Here is a 17,556-nt window from a genome sequence, read left to right on the forward strand (position 1 = left end):
AGTGACCCGATACAATGGAGCCAAAATCTGACTTAGATGGGGAATATGCTGGCGCCAAAATCCAAACAAACCAATAAAGCATTGAGCCTCTTTCCTGTTTCTGGGAACTGCAAAATCAAGAATTTTACGTTTTACCTGTGGGATCACCTCTCTGTGACCTTCATGCCAATTGATACCTAAAAATTTCACATTCTGGGATGGACTTTGTAATTTGTCAGGATTAATTTCCCAGCCTTTCGCTCGCAAACAGTCAATGATCTGATCTAAATGGGACTGTACCAGATCTTGCGTTTCACCTTGAATCAAAATGTCGTCAATATAATGACAGACTTGAATTCGTGGATTCATGGGCACTTCAGACAAATGCTCCGCCACCAGCCGGTGACAGATTGTAGGACTGTGTACATAGCCTTGAGGAAGACTCCGGAACGTCATTTGACGTCCATTCCATGTAAAACTGAACTGTTCCTGACATTCAGGGGCAATCGGGATTGAAAAGAAGGCATTAGCAATGTCGATAGAAGCATACCACGTACCTGGATGCTTTTGAATTCTCTGAATTAGCGTGACAATATCAGGCACTGCAACAGTCAATTTAGGTGTGTGTTTATTCAATTCTCGATAATCAACAGTCATGCGCCAAGAATTGTCACTTTTGCGCACGGGCCAAACAGGATTATTCCAAGCAGATGTGACCGGAGTTATGACTCCCGCGTCAACCAAATCCTGAATAGTAGCAGAAATTTCCTCATGACCACCTGGGATACGATATTGCTTTTGCGAAATCACTTTCGTGGCTAAAGGTATTTTAATAGGTGGTATGCGTAAGCGGCCAACCCGTACAGGTCTGGTCGAAATGTACTGTCTAGTTCCAAATTGATAACAACCATCATCCAAATGTAAAGTCATTCCTTTCAAAATGTCAATTCCAATTATGAATTCCAAAAGTGGGACAACCAACACAGAGTATTCTCTACGAGGAATCCTACCAATTTTAATATCGAGAGCAGTTTGAACTGCGGGTGTCTCTTTACCACCCAAACCAGTAATCGTAAAAGACTGTCCATGAAATTTTCTCGACTTACCATGAATTAAAGTGGCCTCCGCCCCAGTATCAACCAATGCTCGGGCCCTTTGGATATTACGATGTTTCCAAAAAATCTCAATATCTACATAGGGTCTGTTATCTCTGTGAGCCCACCTGTGTACCGGAGCTTGACCTATTTCCTAGTCAGTTTTCCCGCGTTCTGCGAGCCAAGACAAATCAGGGTAAATGCTCTCAGATTTCTTTGGTACCAAAACATCTTGTTCATATCCATCTCCAGTACGAAATGGATTAGTGTCACGTTCAAAAAATTGAGAATTACGGTCAGAAAGTCTGTTACGATCCTCTCTCCTTCTCATGTCAGGGGAATAACTCCTTTCACCTTTACGTCTGTTGGAAACATAATCATCTCTTCCCCTATCACGGTCATCCTCTCTCCCCCTCCCATCACTACGACGAGGGGATCCATCACGTTCATAACGCCGATCATCACGGCGATCAGAATTCACACGTCGCCTCTCATCACCACTGTCATCCGACCCACGGTCATACTCATTCTTTCGCACACGACGGGCACCTTCCTTTCGATCCAAACCACGCTTGCGAAACATGTCCCATAAGCGATTGTTAGGCTCACCGTCAATGTCCTCCCTTTTGACACCATCAGCAACGAGAGCAAGAAACATGTCACGTCTAGAGAACTTATAGTCACCACCAGTACGACCCTCAGGTCGAGATTGTCTTTCAGGTTTAAACCATTCACCTAGCTCACTAAGCTGACGAACAGACTCAAGCACAGCAGACAAAGGATTGCCAGTTTGATTAATCAATAAAGTCATCATGACCTGCTTGTAAGCAACAGGAGAAGAACGGATAATGCGATTGCGCACAGAAGATGTTAAAAGACCATCCAACAACCTATCGGCAGTACTAAGAAAGATAGCCGTTTTCATGACTTCCTCCTTTAAACGTTGCGACGCATCGCGCAAAGTGTACCACGGTTTCTCATCAGTGGGCCAATCAGATTCAGTTGGATATTTATGATTACAGCCGTCAGACGCCAGCTGGAGCAAAGTAATTTGACCAGCACCATTATAATTTCGAAAATGATCCTGAATTGTAGAATCCGAACTTAAAGAGCAAAATCGTAAGCAATCAACAGCATCAAGCATAATACCGGCAGCGCCAAGTTCATAAAGACGCACCATCCAGGTAAGCAAGGCCTCACCAGGCCGTTGTCGAAATCGTTGTAAAATGTCACTAACCTCCTGCTGAGTAAAATCTTCAATACAATCTAAAGCTATACCACCCGGGTTACCAGGGGCTTGTTGTAATTTTCGTCGAAAAACAGGGTGAGCAGAAACTTCAGGAAGAGCTTCAGAGGAAGCCCGCGTCTTAGATTTAGTAGCACAATCAGTGCAAGCCACGTCATCCGAACGGGAAGAACGAGCACGGTCGGTGTCGGGACCCATATCAGTACACGAAGCAGATTTACAATCACGTCCGGAGCGAGAAGACTCGCGCTTGTCACCCTCCTCTGCCGAGGAGTCAGAAGTATGAGAATACCAGATATTACCGTCCCACTCATCGGGGTTCCAATCCATTCCAGCTTTCGCTACAACCATACGCACTTTGCGTGTAGATACACGACCACGACGATGTTTATACTTATATCGTGCAATACGGACCGCAGCTCTTTCGGCAATGGTCTGATATGTCTCAAGTTTGTCGGCAAGCAATTTATTTTGACAACGCAACAGAGTATGTGCATTTTGTAATTCAACACACTGTCCTTCCATATCTTTAAACCGCTTCTGTAGCTGAACAAACTTCTCATGCAATATTCTGTATGCATTAAGAACAATCCACCCTCTGCGTCCTAAAATAGGAAGCTCATCACCCTTCACTACTGGCGCTTTCTGCAAGCACGATACCACATCGGCAGGCTCCGCCTGCTCCAAGCATGAAGACCAATTTTCACTCAAACCAGTAGAATCAGCCCACTCACGGGCCAAGGCCTCGTAAGGGGTACATTCCCAGCCGGGAATCTGAATCGGTAACTTGAAAACCGACGACGATTTTTTCACAAACATATCGACACACAAAAAATTATATATACAACTATAAACAAAATTCAATACGTATAAGCCGAGCGCAAACCAACAAGATTAAACCAACACAATGCACACAGGCTTCGTAAACAGTTCGTGACGCCAGATGTTATGGCCGGATTTTCCGCTTAGATGAGATCAGCCCCCAGGGGCCTCTTATAACCCAGCCAAAACGTACTCACCTTCCCTCCTTAGAATATACTCACAATGGGTAGATATACAGAAATATATACAAATCACACCTAAGGATGGGGAATAACAATACACATGCATAGATTTTCTACAATATCTTATTCACATCGGTTGGTCTCGCGGCCACCCCGACCCAGACCGGTCTACCCTAGGGCAGATATTGCGCACAATCTGGTGCGACTACACATGGGCCTGCAGAACCCAATGCTCCCGTTTCCAAACGACCAACAATCCTGTCGATCTCCACGCTAGTTCGACCCCCTAGCGCTCTCACTTATTCAAGCCACAATCCTGTGGGTATCGGCACTGGTAGTCCTCCCCAGTGTTCTCACTAACGCCGTATATCAACGACGACCACATTCCTATGAACAGTTATCGGGACAAAGTCTCAGTTACCTACCCGGGGTAAAACTATAATAATAACTTTGAGTACTGTTTCCAAATTATACAGTGTACCTCCTATTCTTGGCATCAAAGGTCCACTCACTTCCTCTTTGTTCGATCACCATTTACCTGATCGGGATTTCACATCCGCTCACATAAACAATTCCTGACTAGAAGATGCATTTACCGAGATTGAACAGGAACACAAGGCACACGATAATTCTATAAGAATTAGGATATTTATTGACAATAAACACAAATCACATTACTATGCAACATAACTTCTGCAAAGAAAAGGTAAAGATTAAAGTGGGAAAAGGACGGAGGTCACCTGGTTAATATGAAGTCTGGACTCGGCAGTCATCTAGGTTCCCTTCTCGTCTCTGTGTCCTGGCTCGCCTTGCAGTCACACCCCAGCCGTCACAAGTACACGTCTGCACCGCTAGGCTCAACCTCGTCTGCTTCCCTCCAGGGCACCGGAACCTTGCTGGTTATTAGCTACCGTCTCTCTCTCTCTGTAGCAGTGCGCTCCGCGCTAATTCTCCTTCAGTCTTTCTCAGAGAGTTTCGGTCTTAAATCTTTCTCGGACTTCAAAGATGGCGACTGTCCGCCATAAGATGATTAATGGCAGAGATGCTAACGGCTAGATGCCGCCTACGAACTAACTCACAACTGACTAACACCTTCGCTAATATCAAAGCCCGTTCCTTCATGGAAAGCTACGGCCAGTAACCTGCCGCCCACCAAATTCTTGTACCTCCCCGTACCAAGGACACGTTCCCAGCCGGCCGGCCTGAAGTTGTGTCTTCGGAGTGGAGAAAAATACATTCCTTCGATAAGGGCCAGCCTGAGCCGGTTCTCTCCAAGCGAACAACAGCTTAAAACTAAACATTACACTTCACCTAGAAAGCCTTCTCGAGCTACCGGGCAGAAAGCAAAATGGAGTCTGTCTTGTTTAAGGCCTACGGAGCCCACAATATGCGTAACTCCATGGAAAATATCCTAGCATGTTAACAAAAATGGGCAAATCATGACTAATACTTATATATCTATCCCCTAACTTAAATTCATAAGCCCTACATTAAGGAAAGTGACACGAAAATGCCCTAATATATGTAAGACAGGGGTCCTGTCTATAGTCCTACTCCCTATACTATGGGGATGATAGGCTGGAGTCACTCTCCATCATTCTCCCTCTCAAAAGAGCCAGAAAAGGGCAGCCATTACAGCGCACAAGTAGTACAAATAGAAATCTGGCACCTTGAAGCCCCCGGTGCTTTGTTGTTTGGCAACCGCTTAATGGTATCAGTGACCTCCTCCACCGTAACAGGCCTCGCCAGGTATGCTCTGTGGCCATTTGACAGCCACGCTATCTCCACATCCGCCATATAGGCGAGCAAGTCTTCCCGTGAGGGTGAGGGGCGTGCTTCGTATAGGGCACTATAATGTGTCATGAATTCCTTTGTAATCTCTTTAACGTCGCTCACCTTCTCCCCTGTGGGCTTACTAATGGCTGTCACATTTTGTGGCGCTTTCCCCAAGCAAATCTTGTCAGCCAGCACCTTGCCTGGCCTGCCACCCTCCCCATAGCGCCTGGCGGTCGCCCGCTTAGTGACATAGTTAAGTTCGTCAGAGGCGAAATTTCTGTGTTCTGCTAGAAGGGCCTGAAGTTCACCTAGCACCTTAATGTCCCCTGTGTGCGTGTACACCTGTTCCAGCCCCTGTATGGCCTCCTCACGTGTGCGTAGTTGTTGCCGAATATCTCTCAGTATACCTGAGGTTGTACTAATACATACCCCCCTGATTGTGGCCTTAAATGCTTCCCATAGAAGACATGGGTCGTCAGTTGTCGGGCCATTCAGCATAAAATAATCTACTATTGCTGTATGTATGGAGGTGACATATAAGGGGTCCTTTAGTGCAGCCGCGTTGAAACGCCAAGTGAAGGGTGGCAGCTCATAATGTGGGACCGCAATTTTTAGCAATACTGGGTTGTGGTCTGACATTGTTCTGGGCAGATGTGAAATATGTTTAACCCATGTTAGTATCTCCCGCGTTCCCAACCAGTAGTCTAGCCGTGCCCAACTATTGTTCGCTGCATTGATGTGAGTCGCAGCTGTGACCCCCGGGTTACCATCCCTCCATATGTCAGCCAGTTGGAGGTCTTCTGTTGCGTCCCTTAGCATGTGCCTCGCGTTGCCATGTTGTTCCGAGGTGTGCGCGGCCCGGTTTAACTGATCTTGCAGTGTCACGTTAAAATCACCACCCCACAGCACGTGATCAATATGTTTGTCTGCAACGGTCTGCCACAGTTTTCTGAAGAAACCCGGGTCATCGACATTGGGGCCATAAGTGTTCAACAGCAGGACCCTCTGCCCCCTGACCTTACCCTCTACAAGAACACTTCTACCCTCTGTGTCTTTGCTTACGCTCGTGATTTCAAAGTGCGTTCCCTTGCGTATTAGGATACTGACCTCTCTGGAGTAGGTTGAGTAGTTCGAGCTGGTGACTGATTCTGCCCATCTATTGCCCAATGTAGGTGTGCTCGTGTTAGCCAAGTGTGTTTCTTGTAAAAACACTATGTCCACATGCATCCTGTCAAAATAAGCAAACATCTGCCTGATCTTTTTAGGGTTGCCTAGCCCCCTAATATTCCACGTGAGAAGAGTCAATGTGCTAATTCTCGACATTTATACTGGTATTCATGACTATAGACCACATGAGGTGTAGTCTCATCGGGTATAATGCATTCACTGAGCATTGGAGTGTACATTGCAAAATCCATAACAGAGCGGAGTAATGGAAATGAAAACTCGCATGGTTATGTATGGCTAAGGAGGTCGCCATGCTTCTCAGACACAGACTTTGTAATTCGAAAAACCCTGGTTCCCCCTCTCTCCCCCCTCCCACTTTAGCACCCAAACATTGCCAAAGCCATCCCTTAACAAACAGTAACCCCATTTGAGAACTTAGTTTGGGGCGCACCCGCCTGGGGGTGTCGCCAGGTTCACACATCTCCATCCACGTAGTGGACGTGGACGGACGCTTATGACGACTTCAATGTAGTTTGCATGGTATTTCACCCATCCCCCTCCACCCGCCAGCAAGAAGTAAGAACATCACACAGTTCAAACCTGAGCTGCAAGCTCTGTCACACTTCAGTCCCATATGGCAGCAGAAGTTCGAGTTATGTTATTTATAAGGTCCGGCCCGAGGGCCTGCCAGTGTGTGCACTCCCACAACACAATAGTCTGCCAGGGGAGCAAGTCAGCCTCCCGATCCCGGTGACCCTCCTCATACCCTCCGGAAAATGTCGGCCCTTCGAATGCTCACTGCGTGGACGTCCATCCCGGGCCTGACCGCTGGTATGGACAGTTCGCTCGGCATTTCGTTGTATGCACCCATAGTCTCTAGGCCGGGCCTGGCGCCATCGTAGCGCCACGTGGCGGGCCATCTTATCTAGACACAGCATTTGGAGGCCCAGTGTAGTCTCGTAGCATTCCTAGTGATATCAAGTAGTCCTCTCAGCACAACTTGTCATTCCACATCGCTCGTCTGTTCCGCTCGTTCCTGAGCTTTTCGACGCTTCCCCTGCTGTTTGATAAAGTCATGTGCGGCCTGTACCGTCTGCAGAATGACCGGTTTACCCATGTTCGTGATTTTGAGTTTCGCGGGGTACAGCATGGCGTACTCGAGACCCAGGTCCCGTAACTTCTTCTTTACCAGAGCAAATTCTTTCCGCGCCAGTTGTACCGCCATGGTATGGTCGGGATAGAATTCCAGGGTGCTCCCCTGATAAGTGATTTTGCCCATGTCTCTAGCGAGCCGTAGTACCGTGTCCCTGTCCCTGTAATTGAGCACGCGGGCTATGATCATTCGTGGGGCAGCTCCCGGTTTTGGTACAGGTGCCAATGAGCGGTGAGCTCGTTCAATCAGAAACACCGAGGATAGTTTGTCAGCGCCAAATATGTCTTTCAGGAGCGTTTCGACATAAGTTTCCATCTTCCCTGTGTTGGTGGATTCCGGTAGGCCCAAAATTCGAAGGTTGTTCCGCCTGGACCTGGCTTCCTGATCCTCCACCTTAGCGCGTAGGGTCTCCACTGTTTTCTCTAAGCCCCCGCACACCTTCGACGTGGTTTTATGTTCGTCTTCCACTCTTGAAATCCTCTGTTCCGCTTCCACAATCCGCTCGTCGTGTTTCTCTATCTTGGCCGCCATGTTGTCCACCCTCTGCATCACATTATCCTGTTTTCCATTCATCTCCTGCAAGCTCTGCTGGATTGCGCGGAGCACTGACTCCATGGCCGACCCCTCCGCCATTTCTCCGTCGCCATCAACCTCTGGGGTGGTCGTCGCAGTTTTCGGCTGTTTTCTCGTTTCGAATGGGAGCTTGGTCTGTTGTTTCTCCGGCTTCCCCATGGTCCTCTGTGGTAGAGGCGAGGTATGTCCGGTCGTCTTCGGGCTACCGGCCGTTGGCGTGCTGGCCGGAGTAGTGTGGCGCGCTGGTGTCTGAGCTCCCCACCTCGGGGTTCGTCTGCTCATCGACCTTAGCGGTTGCTGGGAGCGTCTTTTATGGTACAGCCTTCCTGGTGGCAAGCAGGTGCCAGGGTCGTCAGCGGAACCGTGCAGCCCCCGGTGCCTGGCATGTGTTGATCTATACTGTTAGATGCGGGCCATCTTAGGTGTGCAGTGCAAGTCCTTGCGGCACCTAGGGAAGTTCCATGCGCATTCGTGTGGCAGGTTCAGAACCCACCTTCCCCGAGCGCTCAGAGCCGCTGGTGCGCTATGCTGGGGGCCGCGGGTCGGCTTCCACGGTGTCTACCGCTAGTTACTCTCACCTTGCGTGTACTTTCTTTGGCGTCAGCCGCTACCCCTCTGTGAGCAGAGACTCCGTTTCGCCTGCAGCGCGGGCGGCCGTTGCTGCCGTTCTTGTGCGTTCCAGCGCCTCCGCCATCTTATTTTCGCTGGAACGCACCGCAAAAGTCAATTTGTCTCGCTTCAATCTCAGACCTCCGTTGCCCCACGGTTCCGCATCGCACCCGGCACCACCTGTCTGCTTGGTCACCGTTGCGTGGCCGTTCTCAGCATTTGTCAGGCGATTCTCTGTCCCGATGCCGGTGGGCGCCAGGCGCGGCCATTTTGAACCCGCTCCGGCGACGTTTCACTTTTTCGCTGCTCTCACGCTTTGTGGCTCGCGGTCAGTCACAGAAGTTATACAGTTGTGTCGGCCTTACATTCCGACATCTGATGCTGTCCGTTTTTCGGCGGTAGCTGCGGAGGAAAGGGGTGAAAGGGCCGTTATAGTCGCGTCCGTCCGGCGGAGCCGACACATCAGCCAGCCATCCCGCAGTGCGCCCTCTAGCGCCCCCCAAATAGTGCTCATCATTCAGACAAACAAAATAACATATCAGTGTACCACGCCTATTAAGTCCTCTAGATAGTTCACCCCTATTTCGTGATGGCAGATTATGTTAAATGTACACTGGGATACTGCGAGCAGTTTATGTATGCTTATGTCCAATCTTCTTTCAATGCGTCACAAGGCAATTTGCAGTTCTGCACTGCTCATCATCTCCCTTAAAGCACTGCATTTCCATTGCTGCAGTGTGCGACCTCGTGGCGCTGTAATGCACCCAAGAAAGCCCCTTCTCTTCAACTGCACGCCTCTCCGTCTTCTTCATTGTACTGCATTACAATAGCTGCACTACTCGTCCTCGCGGTGCTTTGCTGCTCCCAATCATCTCCCCTGTTTAAGCCCTGGCTAGCTGCACTGCTCTCCATCATCTTTATAGCACTGCATCCCAACTACTGCACTGCACGTCCTCGCTGTGCTGTACTGCACCCAATTTTATTTATTTATTTTATTTTTATTTATTGAGATTTGTATAGCGCCTTATCACCCAGAGGTCTCAAAGTGCTTGTCCAGAAGTACATACTGAATATTCACAGGGCCAGAGCACATTAGGACGAGCCCCAAGCCTCCCGGAAGAGCACAGTTTTGAGCATCTTCCTGAAAGACAAGAGGCTTGGTCCCTTGCGCAGGTGTATTGGCAGTTTGTTCCAGGCCACTGGGATCGCATTGGAGAAAGCACGCCCTCCCATAGTTAATAGTCTGAAACGGGGGCGGGCCAGAAGAATGGAGTCTGTTGAGCGAAGTGCCCTACTGGGGACATATGGAACCAAACGCGCTTTGATATATCTTGGCGCACTTCCATATAGGGCTTTATGTGTAATACAAAGGCCCTTAAACATTGTTCTTTGCCTGATTGGCAGCCAGTGGAGCTTGCGCAACAAAGGTGTAACATGTGTCCGCCTCAGTTTTTTAAAGACCAGTCTGGCTGCATCTTTCATGAATGTTTGTAGCCTAGTCAGCTGTTGTTGGGGAAGGCCAGCATACAGCGAGTTACCATAATCTAAGCGCAACAAGATCATGGCTGATACTGCGCGTCTAAGGGTTGCCGGGGTCAAAAGTTGAGAAATTCTCCGGAGTTGTCTCAAAAGGCCTACACAAGTTCCGACGACTTGTTTTATCATAGTCAGTTTGCCATCTATATGGATACCCAGACTTTTCACGGCTACTGCTGGTTCTGGAAAAGGTCCTAATTCCTTCGGCCAAAATAGATCATTGTTAATGTTAATGTTAATGTAAGCCGAACTTTTTGAGCGCACGGCTACCCCGAGGGGTGTCCCGGCGCTTTAGCAAAGAGGCCCCGAGAAACAGGAAAACCAAAGGCATACACACTACAGTTACCGCGGGTTACTTGGTGAAGAGCAGAGTCTTCAACTCCTTCCTGAAAGCCAGGAGGTTGTTCGCTTTCCGAAGGGGAAGTGGGAGCTCGTTCCACAAGCAGGCTGTCACGTGTTGGAAGGAGCGACCTCCCATCCGAACACGTTTGACCACAGGCACCTCCATTTTGGCCAGTTCCGCCGACCGCAAAGACCTCCGTGGCACATAGAAAGCAGTACGCTTCCTCAGATAGTTAGGACCAATCGCATGGAGAGCTTTAAACGCCAAAGTGAGGAGTTTAAATCTAATTCTCCCAGCGATTGGCAGCCAGTGCAGCTTAGCCAGGAGCGCTGAGGCGCTGGCTCTCCTGGGCAGGCCATAGATGGCTCTGGCCGCCGAATTCTGAACAATCTGCAGTCTAGATAACAGATACTTAGGTAGGCCCGCAAAGAGCGCATTTGCATAGTCCAGGCGGGATCCCACAAGCGCCTGAACTACATTCCTACGGTACTGCAGTGAAAGCAGAGGAAGAAATTTCCTAAGCATCTTGAGGATGCTGAAACATTTCCCTGCTAATCCCAGGATGTGTGGACGAAAAGAAAGATCATCGTCAAACACCACTCTGAGATTTTTTACCTGAGTAGATGGTTTCTCTGGGGGGAACATGTCCTGGGGCCACCATGTCTTCCAGCCCGGGTCTGGGCACAGCCGAAAAAGAGCAGCTCAGACTTGTCTGAGTTGCATTTCAGGCTGTGCCGCTGAAACCACGCAAAGACTGCGCTCAGACAGTCCTTAATTCTGCCGCCGTTGAAGACCTCTCCCTTCCTGCAGGTGAACAAGAGCTGGGTGTCATCAGCGTATGAGATGACCCGGGCCCCAAACGCCTCCGCTACCTCCGCTAGAGGGGCCATATATATATGTTGAAAATGGTGGGGCTCAAGATAGAACCTTGAGGCACCCCCACCTCCAGCGAAGGCATTTCGGCCGAGAACGGCGGAGCCCAGATCACCTGTCGGCGGTCGGCAAGAAAGGATTGAAACCAGTCCAGCACCGTCCCTCGCAGACCAATCTCCCTGAGTCTTGAGAGGAGACCTGCGTGTGGGACGGTGTCGAACGCCGCCGATAGGTCCAACATGACTAACATCGCCTTTCCCCCATGATCGAGTGTCTCCCTGATGGCGTCGGTAACCTCTACCAAGAGCGGTCTCCGTGCTGTAGTTCGCACGAAAGCCGGACTGGGCGTCATGCAGCAGTTTATTGTTCTCAATAAAGGTGGACAGAGTATGCTGAACATGTTTCTCCAACACCTTCGCCAGAGCAGGGAGGAGGGAGATCGGTCGGTAGTTAGCCCCTTGCAGGGGATCAAGCAGAGGCTTCTTAATCAACGGCAGAATGAGTGCGTGTTTCCACTGTCGTGGGACCACCCCCGAGCTCAATGATAAATTAAGCAGGGGGTTCAGCAAGCTGTTCAACGCTGAGGCCACCCTGCCCAGGCATTTCGCCGGACAGGCATCCAGAGGCGAGCCAGATTTCAGCCGAGATAGCAGCTCAAGCGAAGTTTCGCAGGACAGCTGGGGAAAGACAGATAGTGTGGGCCCAGAGTCAGCCTGAGAGGGATCTAAATAGGTCGACTCCATGGGCTGCCGGAGATGGTACTCTGCAGCACCTCTGTTTTTTCTGGATTTATCTTTAAGGAATTGGTGGACATCCAGTTAACTGTGTATTTCAGGATGTTTTGCAATCTCGCATGTGCCAAAGGTGAATCCTCAATTTGAATGACAATCTGGGTGTCATCTGCATAGTTATAAATTTGGCATTCCATCTGATTTAATGCCGAAATCAATGGTTGCAGATGCACGTTAAAAAGGAGGGGTGAGAGTGCCGAGCCTTGAGGAACTCCACACGAAATACCAGCTGACGATGACACCAGGTCTGACAGTTGTACTCTCTGGGATCGATTTTGAAGAAAAGAGGTTAACCAGGTGTGCGCAGTTCCCTGAATGCCGAAGTCCCCCCACCGCGACAGCAGTTGACCATGATTAACCGTGTCAAATGCCGCTGAGAGGTCTAACAGCACCAGGGCCTAATATTTTTCAGGTTCTTAGCATCTGCACCCGGCTTCTTCAATAGTGGAATCAAGCATACCTCCTTAAAGTTGGTGCACTTGGTCTGTTGTAGCTAAGCATGGGCGAATTTTGCGAATTCGCGAATTTGCGAATTCGCGATCCGCAAAATCCGTGAATTTGCAGATTCGCGGATTGTGTGGGTAAAGGCCGGGCGGGAAAACGGTGCACATCGCTAGTGTGAGGGGCAGGGCCAAACGGGCGAGCGTTATATGCGAGTTCACATGCCTCTTGTGTGCTTAAAAGGACAGGCATGGATCAGAGAAGCTCGTGGTCACAGGAACTGCACAGAGATTGTGCTTGTGAAAGTCAATAATGCAAAGGCCTCCATCAAGCATCATAGCTAATTTTCGACTATAGATATGGGGAGAACGCACACCTGCCCAACCTCGACAAAACTCACATTTTTGTCCCTCCTGTAACTATTTTAGGATGGCGCCGGCAAGCTGCCAGCGCCATCCTAAAATAGTTACTAAATTAGCTTCATCAGGAAGCAATAATAGATAAAATAAAGCGGGTGCTCGAGCACCTGCTTTATTTTATCTATTAGTGCTTCCTGTTGAAGCTAACTTAGTAACTATTTTAGGATGGCGCTGGCAGCTTGCCCGCGCCATCCTAAAATAGTTACAAGTTCAACAGGCTTGAACTTTTGCCCCCCAAATACGCCGCTCGTGGATTTCGCGGATTTTCAGTAAATTCGCGGGAGTTCGCGGATTTACCGAAAATCCGTGAAATTCGCGAGCAAAATGGATTTTGCGCACATGCTTAGTCTTAGCCTTTCTCCCTTGGCTCCCATTCTGGCTATGCATTGTGCTGTTATGACAGCCTTCCCCAGACCATCCCACTGCACTGCACCGCATCCTCTTCTCTGCACTGTAACCCCTTCCTTTTGCCTGTCTGCACGCTCTTGCTGCACTGCATTACTTCTCATTTCAGCACTCTCCTTCGTTGCAGCGGTGTTTCCAGTGGGGTATTTGCTCAGCAGCCCCTTGCTGACGACACTGCACCCATCTCTGTATTGTCCACTAACACACTGGACTGGAGTGCTCCGGCTGCCCCATACCCCTCTGCATCACTACATCTTTCTGCACTGCTCCAGTGTGGACTTTCTTTTGCACCATGTACCATCCTCTTTGATGAACTCCACCCTTCGCCCTTACTACACTATACACATCTGTCACTCACTGCACTTCGCTTCCCTTGCCGCACTGCATTCTACTATTGCAGTCCTGCCCCCCCCCCCCCCGTCACTCTGCAGGCCACCGTTGCTACACTGCACCCCGTCAATGCACCGGACACCCTCCATTTAATGCAGTGCATGCCTTTCCCATGCAGCACTACACCCCAGCCCGTGCTGCCCCATACACATCCTCCTCTGCTGCGCTGATTTTCTTTGATTTACCGCATTGTGCTTTTTGCTGCAATGCAGCAGTTACCTCTAGTGCACTGCACCCAGCCCGCTTCCTCTGCACCCCAATCGATTGAAACTTCCGTTTGTTGCACTGAACTACTTACAACCCTCACCCTTGCTATAAAGCACCCTCACTCCACTGCTGCAGTGCATCTCGTGCTGCTGCTCCCCAGCAACTTCTAAGCACCGAACAACCTCCCCCATGCTGTACTGTATTCGACCCTTCTGCTTCACTGTACAGCTCCACTGTGCCTCCTGGATGTACAGCAGATACACCCGTACTGCACTGCATGGCCCTTGAGGCCACCCACTGGCTGCACTGCACCCCTTAGTTACTTTGTAGCCCTGCAACCTCCGAAAGAAGCAACTGCCCCTCACATCTGCTGCACTGCAGAGCACTGCAGCCCCCTTACTAAGATGCCCACATCCTCTACTGCATCAGAACCTCTCCCCTTTCCCACACTTCACTGCTCCTACCATTCCTACTTCCTCCTGGTGCCCTTGCTCCTACCCTTTCCCACACTCCATCTCTTGGTGCAGTGCACTGCTCCTCACTGGCGCACCATCTAACTCTTCTCAATCTCATATTCTGCTTGTTCCACCGTAGCTCCCACTGCCCGCGTTCTAAGTGCCCTGGGCCTGCAGCGCCTTGTTTTACGGTGTCCCGTCACTTTGCGCTACCGAACGTCCTTGCTGCACTGCTGCTCACCAGCGGCGCTCTCAAATACAACCCTGCCGGTCAGTGGGCGGCTCCGGTCTGTAGCTGGTCAGCATTTTCTTATTCAGAGCGTTCAGCGCTCCCCTCACCTGCATAATACCTCTCGGTGCATAACTCAGTCCAAAAACTGGTAACAGTAAGGCACACCAGGACAGGCGCGACTTCTCCTCTCAAGTAGGTTTCAGCTGTGTTCTAATGACAGATTTTGGCCTCCAAAAGCAAGAGCCTGAATACAGTGTGGCCATTTTGCTCGTCAGCTCTCTGGCGCACCTTGGGTTCTCCCGTACCTGCCTGTGAGTTGTTGGTCCATTCTCTGGGCTCAGTGTCAAGTGATTGATTTTGCCCATACACTGAATTGATTTTGCCCATACACTTAATTGAATGGACAGTTCTGCCCCATTAAGACTACTTTTGTATTTGTGTAATAGGCAATTCTGGGGTGCTCCTGACATGTTGCTGTCATGCTACTCCTGAGGATGGTCTGTCCTTCTGCAAAGAGGATCTTTTGTAGGGGTTGTTTCATCGATGATGCATCTTTTATTATTCCTGCAATATGTCTTCATTTTATGCAGATTGTTGTAATCACTGCTCTGTGGTACTGGTGGCATCAAGGGTAGACATACATCTCCAATAGTACCAGGTGACCTCTGTGCTTTTGTGATGGGACATGAGTGCTCTCATCCTGTGTAGTCACTGTTTTTAATGTTTTTTTCTTAACATAGTCTAATTATTTGTGGTTGTCTTACTGTGTCGTTTGGAGAGGGTATTTCATTGGCACTTGTGAAAGTCAGGGTGGGTGGTGTCTGAGGTGTGTTCTGAAGTTTCATGTAGAGCTTTCAGGTCTTACTAATTTGCAGTGGATCTAATCAATCACACTACTCATTGGGGCCAATTGTGAAAGCATTTAGAGTGCATAAAAATGCACAAAATGGAAGATGAGACAGGGCTGGGAATGTTCTTGCCTGTTTGGACAGGCATACAACAGACAGAACATATTTGCAGGAGAACCACCTTCAACTGGATCAGAGTCTGGAATTGCACAGCAATGGGGATATCCTCAACACTTCACATCCTACACATCGCACAAAAGAAGAGTGGCAATCTTGATTTGCAAACATATAATGTTTAAATGTATCTGGAGAGGGGGGTGGGGTTTCATCATTCTGGTTAGAAGATATGGCTTGAATACGGATTGCTCTTATTTATTACTCCCATGTCTGCTACATTGTACCACCTCCAGTGCAAACACACTGACAGTCTATCTGTTTCTACCTACTGCAGAGCTCCACCACACTCCCCTAACCCGTGCACAGTGACTTTATGTACGGCATTTGTATTAGAAATGCACCTTTCACTCTATGAATGGTACTTGATATCTAGACTCATATCTGTTTTAAGCCTTATGAACAATTTCTGATTTTGTATCCTAATTGTTAATTTTGTTTTTTTACGAAGGTTCAAGGTGCATCATGCTTTATACCAAGCTATTGAACAAAGTCGGGATTCCATCATACTCATCTTTCTTGACGACATCCCTGATTACAAGTTGCATCAGACATTAAACTTGAGACGAGGGATGTTTAAATCCAACTGCATTTTGGATTGGCCTGTTCAGAAAGAACGGCTGAATGCATTTTATCAGAAGTTAAAAGTAGCGCTGGGCTCCAGTAACACAGCAAGTTGAATATTGCAAAATGGCTTGTATACAGTATTCCACCCGTAGCTTTGTCAAGCTCTGTGATGGTTAACATTTGAAACAGGTCTAGAAAGAAGACCTACTCAGGGGGTCATTTAAGCATCTAGTGTGCATATTATGCCATAAATGGATCCATGCATATGTCTATTTGTGGCTATTCTTGTCTGCCACCTTCTGTTTAATAATGTAATGATTTTTTCTACATATGAATAATACACGTAAAAGTGGCGAACATATCTCAAAATGATTACAGCGTATTATGGTAGTGTGAAGTATATTTTGACTGAGTAGGAAATGTTTTTACTGATATTATAGAAGTCTTCGTTTCATACAATTCAGTGGAGTAGCAGATTTGCCTATGCATTTATGCAACAAAACAATCCTCATCCGTTCTCACATTTATTCTGTAAGGCGATCGCTTTAGTGCTCTAGGCAAGAAAGAAGCAGCAGTGTTTGTGTCGATTTTTTTCATGGGACTACATAATTACACCACAAAAACTCAGTTGTGGACCAGTGCAAATCATCATTGTGTGGTTAGGATATGATTCAATATTGTAAATATGTTTGGATGTTAGGAATGCGCATTACACTTTTTTTTAAGTTTCACAAAACCAATTTCAAGTTTGAGATTTTAGGAGATTAAACAATTTGCCCAGAATAACAAAGTATTTTGGGCCAAATGTAAAGGTCTTTAGATTCTAAGGTCTGTGATTTGGCCACTAGACAACATACGTTTCTCCTCTGTGTAGAATACAGTGAGTAAAACGAGAATGCTAACAGCTTTAAAGCTATTTAAAATGTACAGAATGCAATTTTTTTTTCGGATCAAGGCATTATGTCAGATGTGTATCACGGACAACCTTTAATAAAAGATGGCTTATTTTTTTTAGTCTTGCGTGTTCATGACTATACCAAAACTAACAATGGACTTTGGGTGAGCCACTTGCTTTCTTTTCAGTCTCATTTGCGTGCTTCTTAGTTAATGGCTTTTCTCCTGTGTTTATCCTTCCCCTGCTGCATAGCTCCTTTGCCATCCTTTTGAATGAATTGACCTGATCTATCTCCTGTTTCCGTTCAGGCAACAACTTTCCACCTTTCGTGTTAGCTTTACCCATCTCACTAGACTTTTTTTTTTAAAAAACAATGAAT

At 48.2% G+C, this 17,556-nt stretch overlaps 1 protein-coding gene across 5 annotated transcripts in view; it reads left to right on the forward strand.

The window, feature by feature from the left end:
• TLR3 (toll like receptor 3) overlaps window positions 1-17,296 on the forward strand; it is a 489,232-nt gene extending 471,936 nt beyond the window's left edge. For all 5 annotated transcript variants that reach the window (XM_086962543.1, XM_086962544.1, XM_086962542.1 and 2 more), the window contains one exon: window positions 16,167-17,296. In XM_086962543.1, the coding sequence (XP_086818669.1) occupies window positions 16,167-16,395 (229 nt within the window). In that variant the 3' untranslated portion in view covers window positions 16,396-17,296. The remainder of the gene's footprint in view (window positions 1-16,166) is intronic.
• Window positions 17,297-17,556: the final 260 nt, after the last annotated feature.

Source organism: Lissotriton vulgaris, chromosome 3_1, assembly GCF_964263255.1.
Source record: "Lissotriton vulgaris chromosome 3_1, aLisVul1.2, whole genome shotgun sequence".
Taxonomy (NCBI): Eukaryota; Metazoa; Chordata; class Amphibia; order Caudata; family Salamandridae; genus Lissotriton; species Lissotriton vulgaris.